Source organism: Protopterus annectens, chromosome 5.part0 (assembly GCF_019279795.1).
Source record: "Protopterus annectens isolate FY-2018-M chromosome 5.part0, PAN1.0, whole genome shotgun sequence".
NCBI lineage: Eukaryota > Metazoa > Chordata > Ceratodontiformes > Protopteridae > Protopterus > Protopterus annectens.
In genome coordinates this window covers 693,819,828-693,840,161 of record NC_056735.1, presented here as the reverse complement: position 1 = coordinate 693,840,161, position 20,334 = coordinate 693,819,828, and the positions used below count along the sequence as shown (strand labels likewise).

General features: G+C 39.7%; 1 protein-coding gene across 1 annotated transcript in view; it reads left to right on the top strand.

The window, feature by feature from the left end:
- The first annotated feature begins 5,776 nt into the window (after positions 1-5,776).
- Positions 5,777-20,334, top strand: part of LOC122802180 (toll-like receptor 7) — a 43,427-nt gene continuing 28,869 nt past the window's right edge. Inside the window, exons 1-2 of the mRNA XM_044071849.1 lie at positions 5,777-5,788; positions 6,395-6,562. Coding sequence (XP_043927784.1) covers positions 5,777-5,788; positions 6,395-6,562 — 180 coding nt within the window. The remainder of the gene's footprint in view (positions 5,789-6,394; positions 6,563-20,334) is intronic.

Here is a 20,334-nt window from a genome sequence, read left to right as displayed (position 1 = left end):
CTCAGCTCCCAGTCCTGCCAATATAGCGCCTTTATAGGAAAGAAAGATGAAACTTACTTTCTTTTTCAGGAGGTATATGGCCCTTGCAAAGGCTGGAGGACATTTTGCTTGCAACACCCATACTAGCAAGGTGAGAGCAAATGTTCTGGAGTCACACAGTGTACCATGTATTAATCATACTGCAGCTTGTGGACATTAATACATAAATATTCCATCTCAAACACATTACAGACCTACAGCTTCTGTGGCAGAGATGTGTTTACCTATCAGTCTCTTCAGCATTAGAAACTTGCACTGATATATAAAAATGATAGACTTATAGGAATTTCTTCCCTCAAAATGGGTAGTTCAACCCAGTGAAGAAGCATGCCTGGTTATCAGTAGCATGGGAGAATAAACAAGTCAATAGGAGGTGGAAGACGTGGTGACATAGGTCAAATGCAGGGAAGTATAAAAGGCAGAATGAAATCCATTAATTTTTCCCTGCTGCTTGATTGAAAATCCTTACTAAAGTCCAAATTAACTACATCCACCAGTCGCTCCTCTGTATAATAAGATCACAGCTATTGTGCTTCTTTTCTTCAGTTACCATTGCAATCCTGCATATTTCCCCAAAGATTCACTAAGCATACCATCAACCCTGGGTTGCTATACCCCAGGGTAGCAACATCTATGCTCAGTTGCAAGGACTATGCTACACTACAACATTTTCCTTTACTGAGCTCTACTGCTATCCCACAGATTCATCCTAACATTTCATCAATCTATAAGCAGTAAACATTCCAACACTTGTACTGTTCTGTACCATATCCCTTACCTGAAAAACACTCTAATCTGTTTCTAGACTAACACAATACCTAACAGAGCTTATCTTACTCTCATCCTACCTATACCTTTACCCTATTTTATGCCACTATGGGCATTTATTTACTTCTCGGTTATACTAAAGCATAAATGTATTACAACTTTATATTTACTAATATTTCGAAGGGAAAAAAAAAATTATATATATTTGTATTATTTGTACTAATTGTATATTCTACTAGAGTACTGACTGTATATTCTACTAGAGTTATCACATGCAATGTAAATGGTCCTCTGTACTACTTATAAATGTTAAGAATTGTTTTGTACTGTTTTAATCTAATATTGTATTGTATCATGGAGCTTTTCTCCCCGGGCCTCCGCTGAAAATGGACCTGTGTCCAGTCGGACTTTCCCGGTTAACAAAAATAAAATAAAAATAAAAATAAAAGTTTCTTAGCCATAGCCCTCTAAAATCATCTAAGGTGCATGTGTAACTCCACTTTAATCACCTCTCCATCTGTCCATCTGTCTTTTGTCATTTTCCATTCCACCCTGCCTCCCATTATTTTGTAAATACCTAGGTAACAATCCCGTTAACTATGCCGCTCTGCTTCTTCCTACCTCTGGTAAGAAAAATAGAAAGATCCATTTAACTTTTCTAACCATGTTGTTTTTTTTTTTTTCCTTCAGCTCAGTTGCCATTTACCTTTCTCAAAAATGCATGCACCTTCTGTATCTCTAGCGTCAATTCTTATAAACACATCTAGGGATGAAGTGGTAGAAAATGTACAGATGGGGCAAAAATATAAAAGAAAAAGTCATTCTCTTCCTTCTTTTAGTGCTGGTGATATTTTTAAATAAAATTGAATGTACAAATATTTGCAAGAGAATGCTACAATCTTGTTGTTTCTATTACCGCTAAATGACCTTAGATTCTAACAAAGTCCAATAAAATACAATATGGTCTCTGGTTCTAGGAAATCTGACAGTATACTTGAAATAATTATGTGACTCTCTGAATAACATATGTACATTTTTTTTGCAAATTCTGACAATCCCAATGCTCTGTCACATTTAGGATTTCTTTCTCCTTTTCTTCTTTTTTTAAACACCTTTATTGAATTATCACTTGTGACATAGACAAATTTACATTCATATAAAAGTAATCAAAATATATTCACCTAAACGTTATACTTCACATATATTGCTATATATCATATAAGCTAAGCAATAATTACATCAAACTCTAACATTTTAATTGGTGCTGTGAACACTAACCAAGTAAAATTAATTTCAAGAATCTTAGAAAAAAATTGTGACACTCGCACTCTTTCTGTGATTTTTGACGTTCACTCAATTCTTCCATTTTTCAGATTATCTCACTTCCTTCTTGTTTTATACTTTTGTCAAACTGTGCACTCCTCTTGGTTCTATGAATACTTTTTCTATATTTGGAAGATATCAGTTCTATAAATATATAAGCAGCTGTATGTATGATTCCGGTGCAATTTTACTAAACTTTATACTCTTATTGATTGGGAGAATGCATACTGTTTTGTTGGAAGAAAATGCCTTGGTGAATAAAATGAAATATGTATTTTTTTCTTTCTGCAAATGTTAACAGGGTCCCTGTTGAAATGCCAGCACTCAAAATGCTAAGTGCTGGCAAGCCAAAACATAAAAATGACTGGAAACACTGGAAAAGAGCAAATCTTGTGAATCATGCTTCCTTTAAACTTCTTTTTTTCAGGATGAGGCAAGCCCCCCACAACCTCTGAGCTCATATATATCTATATCCATATATCATTTTGAAGTTCATAGATCTCCGCACAAAGTTATTTCTGACAATGGCACACAGTTTACAAGCCAACAATTCAAAAGATTTGCCAAAGAGGGGGACTTTATTCATGTCACAAGTAGCCCAGAGTATCCTCAGTTGAATGGTTTGGCAGAATGTGCTGTTCAAAGTGTAAAACAGTTACTAGAGAAGTCCAAATGAGATAACAGTGACGTCTTCCTGAATCTTTTCAATCTTAAAAATATTCCACATGATAAAGATCTTGGTTCACCCGCCCAGAGACTTCTATCGAGACAAACCAGAACTATGTTACCAATCAACAAGGCCAGATTAAGACCAAATTGGGCCTGATGCTGCAGCACAAAAAGGGCCTATTTTTTCTCGGCATTGGTGCATGTGCATTCGGCACTCACCATACATGCGCACTCAGACCGACCAAGAAGCCTTAATTGCTGGCGACACAACCAGCCAGTCTTTATTGAACATGAATAATAATGACATGTCGACGGATTATCGTAACAACTCGAGATTAACATCAAGCCATGTAACATCAACATTCAATAGCAATTGTCTGAAAAGTGCACTTAATGCAGAAAAGGCTAAACCAGATCAACTTAACCTAGCCTACCTAGGCATGTTGTCACTCTTACTACTGCGCTAGTGCTGCTTACTTATATTGCTGTTTTTTGAGCCTTAGCAAGCAAGAATTCTTCGATCATGTCAGTGAAGTCAAGACCTGCGCAGCAGCTCATGCTCAATGCTCATAAGTGCCAGCATGCTTAGCCTTTTCTGCCCTATTGAGGACCGCAGCTCTCCTTTGACTATTCCCAACTTTGAGAAGCTCCGCTCGCTGGAGGCATTGGGCACCATGATGCACAGATAGATGCGCAACCCAATCTCGATGTTTGGAAATGTCTGAGAAAGAGTCAATGATGACAAAGGCTTGTACATGGTGAATTCTGCTGATTCGTTCACAGTCACCAGTTTCTGAGTGCACATAAATGCAGCAAATTGTATCAGCTTAGTCACCAGTGTGTCTTCCAAGTCATCCAGATAAGAGGAAATGAGATTCTTAGCTTTGTCCTCGATCTACTCAATGCTCAATGATGTTAGCTCCGAGAGAAATCTGAATGTTTTACAAATATCGTCATACACCTTCATCCATTTTTCCAGTTCAGCTAACAGACTGTTGATCATGACCAGATACATCTGAGTTTTGAACGTTTTCCTTGGGCTGAGGTCTGCTTTGTTTGCAGCTCCTTCATCAGGCATTCGCTTTTGCTTACAGCCTCAATGCTGCTCAGCCTTATATTCGCCATGTTGAACCTTTTCAGTCACCATCTGCTCATACATGTCAAATCTGTCTTGTGAAAACTGAACTGTGTTGACCAGTGATGCCATCAAGCCAGTTGCCATATTTAGGCTGACTGTAGGATCTTGGAGGCTAATGCTCGTACTGTTGAGATGGCCAAGGATATCGTTCCAGGCAGTTGCCATAACTGCTGTCTCAAGTTCATCCATCCTGCGTGAAAATCCCTTGGCCTGATTTCTTGTATCTGCCTTCTGCCGCAAGCTCATCCAAGACTTCCTGAATGCTCTTCCGCCCTTCTACCAGTGCTTTGACAGCATCTGCACATTCACACCATCGGGTTCCAGGCAAACCCTTGAGCGTCAGCGTGCAGCAATTCTTTAGTCACTGCCAGCGATATGCCAAGTCAGACAGGAATGCATATAGTCCATTGATAAAATCGAAAAAACTGGTACAGCCACCACAGCTTTCAGCAGCCTGATCTCCTACCAGGTTTAAGCTGTGGTTGCAGCATGGAATAAAAGCAGCATATTTACATTCTCGCTTCACAATTGCCTGGACACCATTGCATCGTCCTGACATGTTTGACGCATTGTCATACGACTGGCCTCTGCAGTTAGCAATATCCAAGCCTTTTTCCTTCAGAAAGTTCAGAAGTATGCTAGCCATCTGCTCAGCCATGTGTCTCATCATCATAGGCATAAATGTCAGGAACCATTCAACTGAGCCCAACGGCAGAATGTAGCACATAACAATTGATGGCTGATCAAGGCATGATACGTCAGGTGTCGAGTCAGTCGAGACAGAGAAATACTTCACCTCTTTGGCTTCTTTCAGGATGGTGTCCTGCACCTTTTATCCCATGAGCTTCACCAGTTTCTCACAAATTGTGGATGACAAATAGGAAACATGACCTTTCCCGCGGTTTGCATACTTTCTAATATGGCTAACCAGCAGAGTATCATACTTCGCCAACAGATCAATGATGCCAAGGTAGTTACCATTATGAGCTGAACCTATGATCTCATCTGCACCCCTTATAGCAAGACCCCGCTCAGCTAGGGCTATCAGAACATCGATGAACCACTTCAGAATCTTGTGGCAGTAACACCGCTCTTCCTCGACCTGTTTGGCGGCTATGTGGTCAAGATGACTGGCCTCCCTCTGTCGGCTTGCAAAGGACAACATAGCCTCGCAATGACCATCACTGCTTTCATGCATTTTTATTCTGGATTTGCCTGCCCTCCAATTGTCAAAACCACCAGAAACGAACTTGGTCATTTGAACAGCACTGCCACCAAACAACTTGCATGCAAAGCAGAACACCTTCCCTGTCGAAGGCGAGTAGCACAACCATTGTCCACCGGATTTTTTGCCATTGAGTGGATGCGTACACACGAAGAAGGTCTTTGTTCATCAATGTTGGAACAACTCACCTGGGCATCATCTGTCACTCTTCAAACTTCGATTCAGTGTGTTGGCAGTCTTTTGGACCTTTCTTGGCCCAATATTCTCTAGTGTCAGCGTTGATTTCACCTCACTGTCCCAAATCATTGGTGAAAGCCTCCAGCGTCGGTGCTAGTGCTTCAGCGATAGCGTCTCCTTTCACCTCTTCTCTCTCTTCTGAACTTTCCCACTCTTTATTTTCTCTTGCCTCCACAGGTTCATCTTGCTTGGCCTGGTCTTCAGCAGCACTCAAACTCTCAATAGCATCCGATACAGATGATTGAGATGAAGATGCTCGTATTCCAAAGTATGAACTAAATTTTGGAATTTTCACCAAAAGCTTTTCTTGTTCTGCTGCTTCTTTCCTTTTCTTTTTCACTTTATCCCATCCACTGGGTTGAGACGCCATAGCAAGCATGCGAAAAACAGTAAGAAAGATATCATGAAGTAAACTGTTTAACGTAAAACTGATAGCATTAACTTGAAATCTTTGGTTAACAATAAACACAACGGCGTTATAGTTATGTCACAGTGCAAAGAATAATAGTAACTGTATAATAAGTAACGCTGTGTATAGGTGTCCGAAAGTTGGACTCCAAATTTCATTCTAAGAATTATTTTGAGGCTAATATAGCAAAGGAAAACTGTTCAGCTTCCAGAAAATTCTCGTCTGTTTTCATCTGGGCCTATTTCAGGAATGGGCCTAATGCTGTAGCATCAATAGCACCGACCTTAATCCGGCCCTGCCAATCAATAGTCAATTGTTGGTTCCATGTGTCAAAAACAACAGGTCATTGAAAGCCAATCTGTTGAAGCATTTAATCCAGAAGTCCTATTATGATAAGACCAGTAAACTGGTCAGTCCATTGCAAGATGGAGAAGTGGTAAGGATGCAAATGTCCAGAGGTTATGATCAGATGGGAGTCGTGAAGAGTATTTGCCCAGAGCCCAGATTGTACATTGTGGAATTACAAGGAGCAGAATTTAGGCAGAATCAGAAACATTTGCTACCAGTATCCGAGCCTATATCACAGGATATAGCCTGTGAGAAAGACTCTTTATCTCAGAGTGAGTTATCCAATGTTCCAGTACTAGAAGAAGTTCCAGATAGTATTCCAATTCCTGTTATGAATCCCGAAGTTCCTGATATGAGTTGTTTACTGAAGACTGTCGCTGCTGCTAAACCCAGTCCTAAATCTTATGTAAGTAGATACAGTCATATCTCCAGATCATATTACAGATATATAGTGACTTGGACATAACTGTCGTGTTTATTTCTAATGTCTATATTAATGCATGTTTAACTGCAATGTCTTTTAACTCATTCCCTCCAGTACAAGTCTTTTGAGTGTGTACCTTTAACTCCTAGTAGGTGTGCCCTGAGCCTTTAAAAATTAAGTCATCACCTTGCAGTTCTAATAGATACTCATTGACAGAGGTCAAATATCAGTACAATTGTGTTTGCCATCATGTATGCTTCAAGATAAAATATCCTGACACTTTATATGTAGCATGGTTTGAAATTATTAATGCAAGTATGAACAAGTAATATTTGATGCCTAGAGGAGCAGTAGGAGGTAACTGCAGAAATGCCTGGAGACGTCACTCGGATGTAATGAGTTAATAAAGACAATCTTTTTTTAAGTGGGAGGATGTAAATCAGTGTGTGTGTGTGTGTATGTACCTTTAAGAAGCTATCCAAGTGCTTGCACTAGTGTATAAATACTGCGCACATGTGAGCCTGACTGCCATTTCGTAGTAAGCTCTTGAAATGTGAACATGTATGTATGTAAGGTCTATCTGTTAATCAGTTTGTTTATATTTTATGATGCTGATGTCCACCCTGGTGTGTTTCTGTGTAATAAAGCATCTAAACGAATTACCCCACCTGCTTTGTCTTCTGTGTATAGAGGGATGAGAGACAGACACAGGCATACAAATTATGGATTAGGGGTGATAGGGAAGGCTGGATAACACACAAAGAATGGGGAAATAATAAATAAGGGAAAGAAAACACCAGGCTGGGGATACAGTAGTATCTTGGAATGATTTGATGCCATGCTGGTGCAGACAATAACAAATCCTGCCATCACTTACTTTGATAGCTGACATCTGAGACAGTTGTTACTCTGGTAGCCTGACAGGTGAAGTCTGCCAGTCTCAGAACTCTGCAAGTCATTACAGACATCACTCCATAATGTCAAGGCAGGCATCTAGTTGTCAGTGCTCCTTAGCAGCCACATGTCTTTTAACTGATAGTGAAAGACCAGAGCAGACCCACTCAATGCCACTTTCAGAAGAGAAACCTTTCTCCGCTTCCTGAGAAGTGGTCACTGATATCAATACTTACCACTCCAGGTCACTTCCAGCAATGGAATCATTGTTCCCTTGCTGAAAGGAAAATCTGGTGGCCACTGTTGTCCCAGTACCAAAGGCATAGTCCAGCCAAGACTGATATAAGTATGCCCTCATCTCATCCATTTCACCAACTGTTCCTGAAGAATGATATAACAGAAAGAATAAATATGCACTTATGCTGCAGTCACTGTTTTACAGTGGTATGTCACAGAAGGCATGCACAGCCTGCTACCAGGAAGGTTATATCCACCTCCTGTGACATTCAGCTCTGCTAAGCTGTCACTTCTCTGCCAGTGGAAAATGAATTGCATACCAGTTAGTATACATATAAAACAATTAAGATAGCAAAAGACAATAGGAAAAAATGATTACAGTACATTCATGCACTTTCCTCTGAACCTCTGCTTCCTATTAAATAAGGAGGTTGGGCTTGTGCTGACACAACATTTGTGGATCACATGGTGTACAATGTAGTACTGCATTATAGTGCTAAGGGTATACACATGTTGCATGCACAAGTATATTGGTCATATGCCTCATGGTGACCATAATACACAGGGCTACCAGCAGTGTGGCTGGCTAATGTAATATGCTATGGCAATGATGTATATACAGTGGCACTAGGTAGCATCAGTTGTATAATTTTTGCATCAATTGGCCCTTGTTAGTACAATATCAAGTATCAACACTGTTTTGCACAATACTGCTTATTAGCTCAAAGATATGAAGAGAGGAATTAAAGCTAATATGCTCTAGATTTAACATCTTAACTCAGTTAAGGAAGGAATCCTTCCTGGTAAAGTACCTCAGCAAGAACAACAAACCCTATAGGGGGTGCCAGTCACACTGAGGGGGATATCATGAAATTCATGCAGGTGGGAATCAAGGACATTGTCATGGCAATGCATCATCTCTCTACAGCTGTGTGTGTGTGTGTGGGGGGCAAACAGGTACAATAGACCCCTTGTGAAACACATGGGTTTTATGGTTCCAGGGACATATCAAGAGGCATAGCCGTAACATGTAATTGGGGAAAGGCTTTGCATAGCACTAAGTGCACCAGATAAATGTAAATAAATAGGGTGGATAGTGGCCACACCACAATCCACAATGTATCATAGACATCCAATGACTGACATGTTTTGCCCGCAGTCATACCTGCACAAGCAAGGCCACCCAGTGGAGGCAATACCTGGAAATGTTCACTGCCCAGGAAAATGAAAAGTCCATCATGGGTTCTACCTGTGTCCTGATTGCACAGCACATCAGAAATAGGTACTCCTATTGATGTGTACATATCCATCACAGGGAATAAACAGAGGTTTTGCACCACATGACTTTAGACCATCCATGATATAGTTATGATACTTGGCAGGTCAGTGATACAAAAGAAAATAGCTGCTATCCACAGTATTGTGGAAATGGTGAATGTGTTCTGTGATGTAGGGACAGCATGCATCAAGGGGACAGGGAAATGGTGTATAAGGACAGGGAGCACATGCTGTTGCTCAGGTCACTGGTGACAAATGTTGCCTCCATAGGTGCCTAAATGAAGCACAATGTAGCCTTCATCCAGTCTACCTCCAAAGTCTATATCTTTCATGGCTGTGGGAGGGTCAGGATGCAGGAATGACAGCCACAAACAGCCAGATAAAACAGATATTTGGTAGAATGGCATCACTGCCACCTGAAGGCACAAAGCTTGCTTTTCTTGGTCATGAACATCATCCAGGATATTGGCAATGCTACTTCTATAGCCCAAAACTGGATGTCTCACCAGGCTCCAAGTATATTTTCACATGGTTCTACCACTTCGGTCATCTGTGTTCACACACCATTCAGCATGGTCCCTTATAGTCTCCATGTCCACATGGCCCAGTCTAAAATGTGCTGGTCTGTGATGTAACTGGAGGAAGGTATCTTCTTTTAATAACTGAAGGAGGAGGAGCCAGAAGATATAGCAAACCCACTGGCCAATAAATTCAGCTCCAGCGTTACCACTCTCTCCCTCTCAACCTTCCCTCACAAAATACCATCAAGTGTAACCCTCCCTGCTAACACTATGCACCAGGTCCTTAATGACCTCTCAAAGACCAAGAACACTGTATCAGTGGGCCCAGACAATATCCCACGATACCTTCTAAATAGCATGAAATGTGACCTACCAGGCCCTCTGGAATTGCTATTTAACTGTAGCCTCCAAATATGCTTCATGCTGCATGAATAGAGAATATAACAGTCATCCATCTGCAGAAAGGTGGGCCATCTACAGACCCTGGAAACTACAGAACCATATGTCTCACTAGTCTCATATGCAAAGCCAAGAAAAAAAATATCATGGAAATGATCAGTAATGGCATAGGAAACCTCCAGACACTGGACCCAACCCAATTTGGTTTCATCAAGGGCAGGCCATGCCTATTCAACTTGGTGGATTTCTTTGAGAAGGTAAGCAATGGATGATGGCAAAATGGTTCACATTGCCTACCTTGACCTGGCCAAGGCATTTGACACAATACCTCATTCAGGCATCATTGGCAAACTCAAGAAGTTAGTAAAAGGGGTTGGGAGGATGGCCTAATGGTTATGGTATTTGCCTACAAAGCAAGGTTGCTGTTTTTTTGTTCCACAAGGGGATAATTAGCTAAGCTTAAAAATGGCTCGCAGGAGCTTAATCTATGAACCTAACCTATGAACCTAAAACCCTTATGTCACCCAGTAGATAGCCAGCTGGTTCACAGACATGACAATTTAAGTTAGAATTGGGGAGTCCACCTCTGCAAAGAGGCCAGTCACAAGAAGATTTCCTCAGGGATTGGTCCTGGGATAATTCCTTTTTGGCATTTACTTTTCTAAAGTGAAAGTCAATGTCAGTGGCCTCTGGCTGACTAAATCTGCAGATAATTGCAAATTAAGAGCTGTTATTGAATCCCCACTGATACAAATGTTTTCCAGGAAGGGCTAACACAGACAAATAACTGGTGTCAGAGCCATGGACCAAAAGTAAATGCCAAGAAATTCATTATAGTATCTTTCAGGAAGTCATCCACCCCTGGTATCTATCATATTGACAACACACCCCTAAGAGTTGACCCTGTAGTCAGGGACTTGGGGAGCACATAGACAGTAATCTAGCTTTTGGCCTTCACAAGTCTACAGTAGTGAAGAAATCATTCGATGTTATGCAATTTATAAACAAATGTATGGCATCTTGGTCCAAGGAAATCATTGTTCCACTGTATTCTGAATTCCTCACACCTAACATTAAGTACAATGTCCCCTTTGGTATGTACCTAACCAAGCTTATAAAGCAATTGGAACATCCACAGACGTTCCTCAATGAAAAAATACTGAGCATAAGTAACATGTCCTATGCAGACCACCTTAAGGCCCAATCCCTGTATTCTGTCTCCTACAAGCTGTTGAGGAGAGATCTTTGCAAGGCATATAAGGCATTGTCAAACCCCACTCTGATAGGCCTCCTGCATATCCGCAAAATATACAGCACCAGAATTAACCATTCTAAAGATTTAAATGTTGCCTGTGATATAAATAGGACTTGCTCGAGAGACAGGTATGTATCGCAGAGACTAACCCTTCTTTGGAACAAGTTCCCCATCTATATCTATGTGGAGCAGAGTTTCACCCTAACCCAATTCAAGTGCAACTTGGACAATCGGATGGGGGACAGGAAACTTGGCACCTAGCTCTCTAATGGACACAGGCAGCCTGTATATGGTTCATGTCCCAGGCCTCTGCTTGTACATATTTGATCTTCCATACCCCTGCTTCTAAAATGTTTCATCTCCCAAGTGCCAGTTTACAGTTATCAAGGGCACCAGAACTTGTCAGAGATTTGGGATGCGTGGCTATGCTTAAAAAGGCACTTGTGGTCATTAGCCTAGTAAAAACCTATGAACCTATGAAGGAGAATGGCATGTCTTCTTTAAAAACATGCATTATTTATTTATTTATGAATGTGTGTATGTATGTATGTATGTATGTATGTATGTATGTATGCATGTCCATATGTTTTCCAGTGTAGGGCACTGATTACCTAGGGTTCAGTCTCATTTTAGTCCCACCTGATTGTCTATGTCTAGCCTTCTGGGGGTTTTTTTTTTGCTTTTTTTTTTTTTGATTAGGGATACAATTGATGTACCTTTCTCAGAACTGGGAAATGTCGAGTACATTTCAGTGCATCTTGGTTATCATGGAAAATCGGCCAGTGTTTTCAGTGAGATCATGGAACAGTGTAGCCGAGAAAGATTCTCCTTACCCCCAAAGTTGTGCAGTCAGGAATGAGTCTGAGGGGCTATGGGAGTGCTTTTTTGTTTAGACAATTATTTTCACTGCCAACATTTTTCAGTGGTTTTTGGCTCGATTTAATGTTAAACCAAGATTTGCTATGAATACATTTGGAGAGCAATAGAGAAAGCTGCAAAGATGTCTTTGAATAAGACATATGAAAAGTGCTTAAAAATGGTTCCAAGTTCATTATGGACATCTTTGTAGGTATCTGAGGTCTTTTATTATTTTTATTAGACCTCTTAACTGCTATGATTTAGGTGCAGGATTGCTCATTTTGACCTCAGATTTAGCCTTGATCCTCCTAGATTTATTATTTTCCTTCATAAAGATAGATCTGTTCAAGAATATATACATTATTTAATAAATTTAAAAAAAAACTATGCAATTTGTCTTATCAGTAAATATATAGGAGTCTAGGATATGACGACCTTTCATTCCAGAAGATTTATTTATTTATTTGTCTTTGGTAAAAGGGAAAAATCCGACTGGGTAAAACCCATTTTCAGTGGAGACCCAGGGAAAAAGCTCCATATTTAAGTTATACATTATGTTCATTTATAATTGCAGGGTAAAAACATCTAAGCATAAGCTTATTTACATGATTTTGATTACTTTAAATATTTCTTACATGAACATAACATTTTAACACAAAAAACAAAAGAGAAAAATTAACATAAATTGGCTAATTATTGAACAACGAAACAACACAATAACAGTTAAAGTATTTATAGCATAATGGCAAGAGGGAAATAATCAGACTGGGGTGCTTTTGAGTTTAGTAAAAATGTAAAGATAGACAAGTAGAATGTATCTTAAAAATTGATGAGAGATATGAAAGGAGAAGTTATGGACATGAGCAGGGAGATGAATGGACAGCAGAGGAATTGTACTTAGTGGTGGGGTGTGAGAGAAGAAGGAAAAGTAAGACTTTAGGAAATAATTGCAGTATAAGGAGGAGTGATAAGGTACAAAAAGACCAGGAAGCAAAGTGGCTGTAAGAGTTGAAGAAAAGTAGTCTGAGTAAAGCTATCCACGTAAGCAGGAAGAACAGAGATGTCTTTAGCATACGTGCTGTTTAAGCAAAGTTTTGAAATTATTTAACTTTTCTACATGTTTTAACGGTGTGGGAATTTCATTCCAGAGGCTTGACACACAATGAAAGTAGACAGTGTCTCCAGTAGTGTTGAATGTCTTACTGTACATAGTAAAAGATTATTGCTAGATTGAAGGTCTGTAGTGGTGAATACTACAGTAGCGTATTTTGTAATACTGGGCATCTGTCTGGATAGCACAATAGGTTGTGGGCAATGATTCGTTGTGAGTATGTCCACTGGTTTGGGAGTTCAAGCCACTTTAATTTTTTAATGCAATGGCAATACTGTGTTTAATAAGGTTGGTTGGTTGCAAATTTATCAATTTTGTAGTATTAGGCAACTAGTTTAGTTATATTAAGATAATAAAGTACTCCTCTTTTATTCTCCCTGCTGTGATTTTTAAAGGCCAGAGCAATGATCTTTTAATCCTCAAAGAGGAGCAATGTAATTCTTGTCCTCTTGCATTTGACAGCAGACCTCACATAATCAGTTATAAAACAGTCCTGCTGTAACATTTCATTCATTTGCAGACTGGAATGTTGTGCTGCAATGATTTTGATGCTTTCTGTGGGATCAATATCTCTGAGATTTCTCTTACATTTGCACAACTGAATGTGATGTGCTCTAGGACCTTCTCCTATCACAGCTATGCAGCTTTCACTAGCTGCCTTTCACTCATGGGAAGGAATGTCCAGTATGATTGGTGGCAATTGGTTTGGTGTAAGTAACTGTCAGTTGACTGTCTATTTGATGTTCCAAGTGGAAAAAATGGGAGCAGTTGCCATATCATTAACAATCGGCCAGTCAGCTTTTTAGCACAGCCACTGCAATCATGAATAATTTTCTGTTGTAAACTATCGATCGGATATATAAGTTTGATGGAATTTATAATAAAAGCCTGACAAAAAGTCATAAATGTTAGAAAAGGCATTTTACCAACTATGTAGCCCTACCTCACCAAAATACTTGCTATGAATAATGATCTTTTGATGCTAATCTGAATAAAGGTGTCACTTGTTATGCAGAGTCTACAAATGACTTCCGGAGAAAGCTAATGAATAAAACTAGTTCAGAATTCTGATGTATTCCATTTAAGTGGGTCACTAAGGAAATTCAGCTTTTACCTGCATACAAGCATGGTTTCACTACAAGCATTGAGTTGCAAGTGCTCAAAGCCCACTGTTTCAAACCTAGGGACTTCAACATCATGTATCTCAGGTAGGCTGCTGCTTTCAGCCATGAGGAGGGATTGCTGCTTATGTTCAAACTGGATTATAAGTTAGGGTAAACTGGTGTGGGGAGAGAATGAGAGAGGGGTTAAGACTAGGTAGTGGGAGGGGTATAGGATTAGGGAGTAGGAAGGGAGTTTAGGGTTAGGGAGTGATCAGGGAAGTTCATTTTAGGAAGGGGTTGAGTTTTAGGTTTAGGCAGCTATTTGTGGATAAAATGTTAAAAAGGTGATAAAGGTTTAGGATTAGAGACATAGTAGCTGGATTAGGAAATGGGTGGATGTTTTAGGTGCAGGGCTTAGGTTCTGGTAGTGCTATGCAGTATATAGGACTGGGTGTTGGGAGAGCTATGCAGGAATTGGAGATGAGGCTTTTGGGAGATGAAGCAGTTGCTTTTTTGAGTAAGTGAAAATTAGACCTACAAGTGTATGAGTTTTGGTAATAAATTAAACAAAAATTCATATTATCATCTGTTATGAGGGCTTCTCACTCTAAGTACAGAACTTCCTGTCCTAAGCACCCACACATTGCAGAGCTCTAACACCTAAAATGTCTTCCCTGTACTCAGCATATACTCAACCAGCTAGTCTACAGTTTACCTCAACAGAGTTTTGGGTGACCACTCTTGTACAATAATGAAGTATTGTTTTCACAAGGGTCCCTTGGAGGGAGAACCCCCATCCACATGACAAACAAGAGAAGTGTGTTATTTATTTAGAATCTCATATTCCCTTCATGTATTAGATTTCCTTAGAATGTTCTTCCTCAGCACTCTAACAAAAAAAATAAACGATCGCAGATGCATAACTAGTGTCATTGTCAGTTCAATCATCCAGATCAAAAGATTCTGACAATACATATCTAACATTATGATAAGTACATAACTTTAAATTAAAAGCAGGTGGAGGCAGAACCTCCTTCACAGAGGGTAAAGTGTTGCTTTTTCTCTACACAGCCACGTTAAATGTGTAACAGCCTCACTGTTTGCTGTGATCCTGCCAAACCTAAAGTTTATTTTTTTGCTTTTGCTAGGTTCACATACAGGGGGCTCACCATTATAACAGGGTTTCATTTCTTTTTTTTTTTTTTTCTTTTAACACTATAATATATTCTGACTCTCTCTCTCCCTCTCTCTTTCTCTGTATATATATATATATATATATATATATATATATATATATATATATATATATATATATATATATATATATATATATGTACACACACACACACACACACACACACACACACACACGCACACACACGCACAAATTTATTTCTACAGAGCCATAGCTGTCTGGTGACCCCCCCCCCAAAAAAAAAAAAAATAAGTCTTTCCAAGATGATGACCACTGCAGCAAGCCTTTTCCTGCAAAGAGAACATGTGGCTTGCTAAAGCATATTAGTGCTTCAACCATGACATACAAATGCAGCATCAGCAGCCATGCCAATTGTACCTCCCTAACACCTTGCACCTGGCTACCCACCTCCTTCACCCTATCGTAGTCATGCCTCTGTATGACTAAAGTTTGATTATACTTAAAATGAAGCACATTATATTACTGTAACTTTGTCAAATTTAAAAAAGATTGAAAATTCACACTTATTCTAATTCATACAAATCGGAAAAAAAAACGGATTCATACCACTATGTACTTGACAGTTACTGTCTACTATTACTTCATCCTATTTATTTGCTGCTTTATTTTTACACTTTTGGTGCTTTGAAAAAATGTGTCTGAAGTTTTAGAATTTGCATTAAATATTCTTACTTCAATAATGAAGTCATACCCCCGGATTTACTATTCTTCCATGCAGGACTAGCTTAGTCCTGCACAGAAGCGGCTGTTTTGGTGCAGGATGGCAGCACGCCATTCATATTAATGAAGGTACGCTGCCTGAGCTCCTAATCTTACATGGAGCATGTAAGAGTGCAGGGGGAATCTCTGATAGCAGAGCTCTCAGAATATACACGCCCCTGCAATGAAGAACTGCAGAAAGCCCAAAAGAATGAGCAAGACCGCTCATAGGTGTCCGCATACCCCAGCAACATCCCCCCATGTGCACAACAGCAATAGTAAACACAAACAATATAAAGATACGATTTTATTTCTTTATGGAACTGATTAAATCTAACTGTAGGTGCATGGGTTTGCCCATCGGTTAGCTACGGTTAATTCAGATTAAATGGCTGAGGAGGATAAAAAGGAAGATATATGTAAATGAAGCAGTATAACAATAGTGTAGTGGGCAGAGCATTTGTTTTACTAGCAGGCATTCCCAGTTTGAGTCCCACTGCAGCACATTCCATTTTCCATGTCAAACCACATTATGGCCAATACTTTAGTTGCATAACCTACTAAATAACATATATTTGTGAAATGGAGTACTGCATTAAATGCAGACGTGAGGTGTCAGTGTCATAATGTTGCAAAGTCCACAGATAATCACATGTGCCCCATACAGTATATGTACACAGGAATCATGGATACAAATGGAAGGTAAAATGTGTAATGAATGATAACTCCATACAGCTTCCAAATCTCCACCTTCCCAAGAACTATTAGACATTACTGTCTAAATCAGTGTAGTGGTAAGCGGGAGTAAGCACTAGTAAGCAAGTATAAGCACTATAAAGCAGTAGTAAGTGGGAGTAAGCATGTGTAAGCACAAGTAAGCGGGTTTAAGCCCGTTTGCGCGGGGGTAAACAATGCGCACACAGGTTAAGCAATATGGAAGCTAATGCTCTGTAAGCATATTTAATTTAACCAGAGGTTAGCATTGCTTAGCCTCATGCAGACCCACACAATCCCACTTACAAGTGCTTAAAAGTGCCTTATTCACTCTGTATCCAACAGCCACTGTTCTGCCCAGCAACAAAATGAACAGCCTTGCAGGTCTTGAACCCTATGCACTACAGTCACAGCAGTTAACCACCAAGCCATCACAGCAGTACATAAGATTGAGGTATCACCAAACAAACCTTCACTATAGTAAAATTAAACTGAACATGTGAAAGGAATCAGTATACAGTCATATGTTCTATAACCTACTACATAACATAAATATGTGAACTGGAGTACTGGAGTAAGCCCAGATGTGAGGTGTAATTGTAATAGAGTGTTGAAGTTCCCTATTAAACACAAGAACCCTATACAGTGTACATACACATGAATCATGGATACCAGACACACACACACACATATATATATATATATATATATATATATATATATACATATATATATATATATATATATATATATATATATATATATATGATGTAATGAATAATAAATCAATGCCAAAAAGCAAATATAATGCAAAGTAAAATTTAAGCAACACTAAGCATTGCACAGGTCAGCTTAGGAGGTGTAAGCAATGTGTAGGCCAGCTAACTCAATGTGCCCAGTGGTATACCCCCTTAAACAATGCCAACCTTAGGTAAGCAGATTTGCCCATAGCTTAGCCTTTTCAAAATCGGCTAGTCATGGCAAAGTGTGGGAATTCAGCCCTACTTAAACCCAACAGGTGGGAATACATCTCATAACTGGTTGTAGCTTTCCCTTGCAGGCACCATGGCAGAAAGAGGAGAGAGAGTGCACTTCCAGGTGCAGCGCAGGGACATCCAGGAGTCCAGAGTCATGACAGGACTCCTTGTCATAAACCATAAGCAGAGACTGCTGCAAGGCCAGGACCAGGGTTCCCACTATAAGGTGGAAGCCTGGGACCATCTCACCCATGACCTCACCAGTGCCACTGGCATACCCTGAACTGGTGAGCAGGTCAGGCATCACTATGCTGACCAGAAGCGATGAAAGGGGGATCTCATGGATCAGTGGATCCAACAGGCTAGTAGGACAGGGGAGGTCCCAGCTGTGTGTAAGTATCACTCCACTACCTGTTTAATAATTGCCATCTCATGTATATTATGGATAGGTATGGCTAAATATTCCTCTTATGTCCTTCACAGTGGCAAGTGAGTGGGCCGTGAACCAGGAAGCCCATAGATGTCACCTGTAGGGGTTGCGAAATTAGGCAGGTCAGTAATAGTCTTGCATGTACTGTCATACGAAATGAATCTAATATTATTAGTAAATGAATTGCCAGTATAAAACCTGTATTGCTTAAGGCAAGTACTGCATACACCTGAGAATATGGCAGGAAGAGTCTCATATAGTTTGTATGTAAATAAAAGCATAATAGCCTGACAATAAAGGTCTAACTGCTGCACTGCATGTGTATACTCTGCTATCAAATGGTAATGTAGATTTGCAATCAATAGTACTGTTGTATTAACTCATTCCCTCCAGTAGAGCTCTTTTGAGTGTGTACCTTTAACTCCTAGTAGGCGAGGCTTCAGCATTTAAAAATTGAAGTTATCACCTTACATTTTTAACAAATACCCATTGACAGAGGTCATATAACAATACAATTGTGTTTGCTATCATGTATACTTCAAGATAAAATGTTCCGTTAGCTTGTATGTAACATGGTTTTGGAATTGTTAATGCAAATATGAACAGGCAATATTTGACGCCTAGAGGAGCACTAGGGTGTAACTGCAGAAACACCTGGAGACGTCACTTGGCTGTAATGAGCACTGTTACCCACACTGTGCAACATAAATAGAATGTGTAGGAATGTCTGTATATGACTGGTGTAATCCCCAGAGGTCACTTAGTACAACTGAGAGACACATAGACAGAAAACAGTGAAATGACAGATAACACACTCTCAATAGCACATGCAACTGAGACATGAAATGTTGTATTTATAGCACACACAGCCATGGTTTGAATCCTGGGAGTGGTAGTAGTCTGCATACAGAATCATGCCCCACAACTGTACAGATATGTCCATTATATTGGCCCATATGTGCTGCCTTCACCCTGTCCCCTTGGGAAATCAGTGGGATGATCCCAGATGTTTAGGCAGTCAACAGGAAATACAACTGATTGTCACACATCTATGAGAACAAACATGTCACACTAGCAACCTCCCAAAATCTTTTGAGAATAATAAGCCACGTATGTCCCATTTATACCCCCATGTTGTCAAATTGTGACCAAAGTGTGTGCAGTAACAGAGTGAGATGTATGTGCATAATACTAATGTGAAATCTGGTACATTATGTGGCAACAGTCAGGTAGTGCTAACAAACATTGCTCCCACAGGTACATCAGATACGAATACTGTGCCAAGAAATAAAAGCTTGATACCCTGTACTGGTACTGTTTACACTGGTATTGCATGGAATTGTGAATGTTGCAGTTGCTCTGAATAATAAGGTATCACTGATCACTGTCACCCACACTGTGCTACATAATATAACCATGTAGGAAATCCTGCATAAGAGTGTTGTAAGTCACTAAAGGTTGAAGAGGGCAATAGTCTACATATGTCCCTGTTCACCTGCATGTGATCAAGACATGGCCAGGGTCTGTGCAAAAAGAGAGAGAAAATTATGTGAATAACATCAACCTGGAATCTGGGAGTATGCGTAGAAACAGTTAGTGTTAACAAACAATTCCCCCACAGGTATACCAGGTAAGAGATGTATAGTGTAGGTAAAATCAGTTCATGTTTATAGATGTCAACAGCTATATCACTGTCCAAACTGAGGCAATAGGATAGTGTAGTAATACTTGTAAGATACAGATAACAGCACTGGCCAGGAAAGTAATGTTAACTACAGGAATATACTAGTTAATTGACATCCCCCCCACCATATCTCCAACAATACAATAAATACCTACCTCAACTGGAACATGATGACTCCACTGTTATGTTGGTACATATGTCCTATTGGTTGATAATTTTTTAAATCTGTTTTGACGCATGTGCTATATTGCAATTCCCTAGCATTGGTGGCATGGTGCCATCAATGTACCTGCATGTTGGTGTTATTAAAACCGTGGTCCCATATATGCATGTGTTCCGTTTGATATGCAATTGTTCTATATCTGGTGTCTGGGTTAA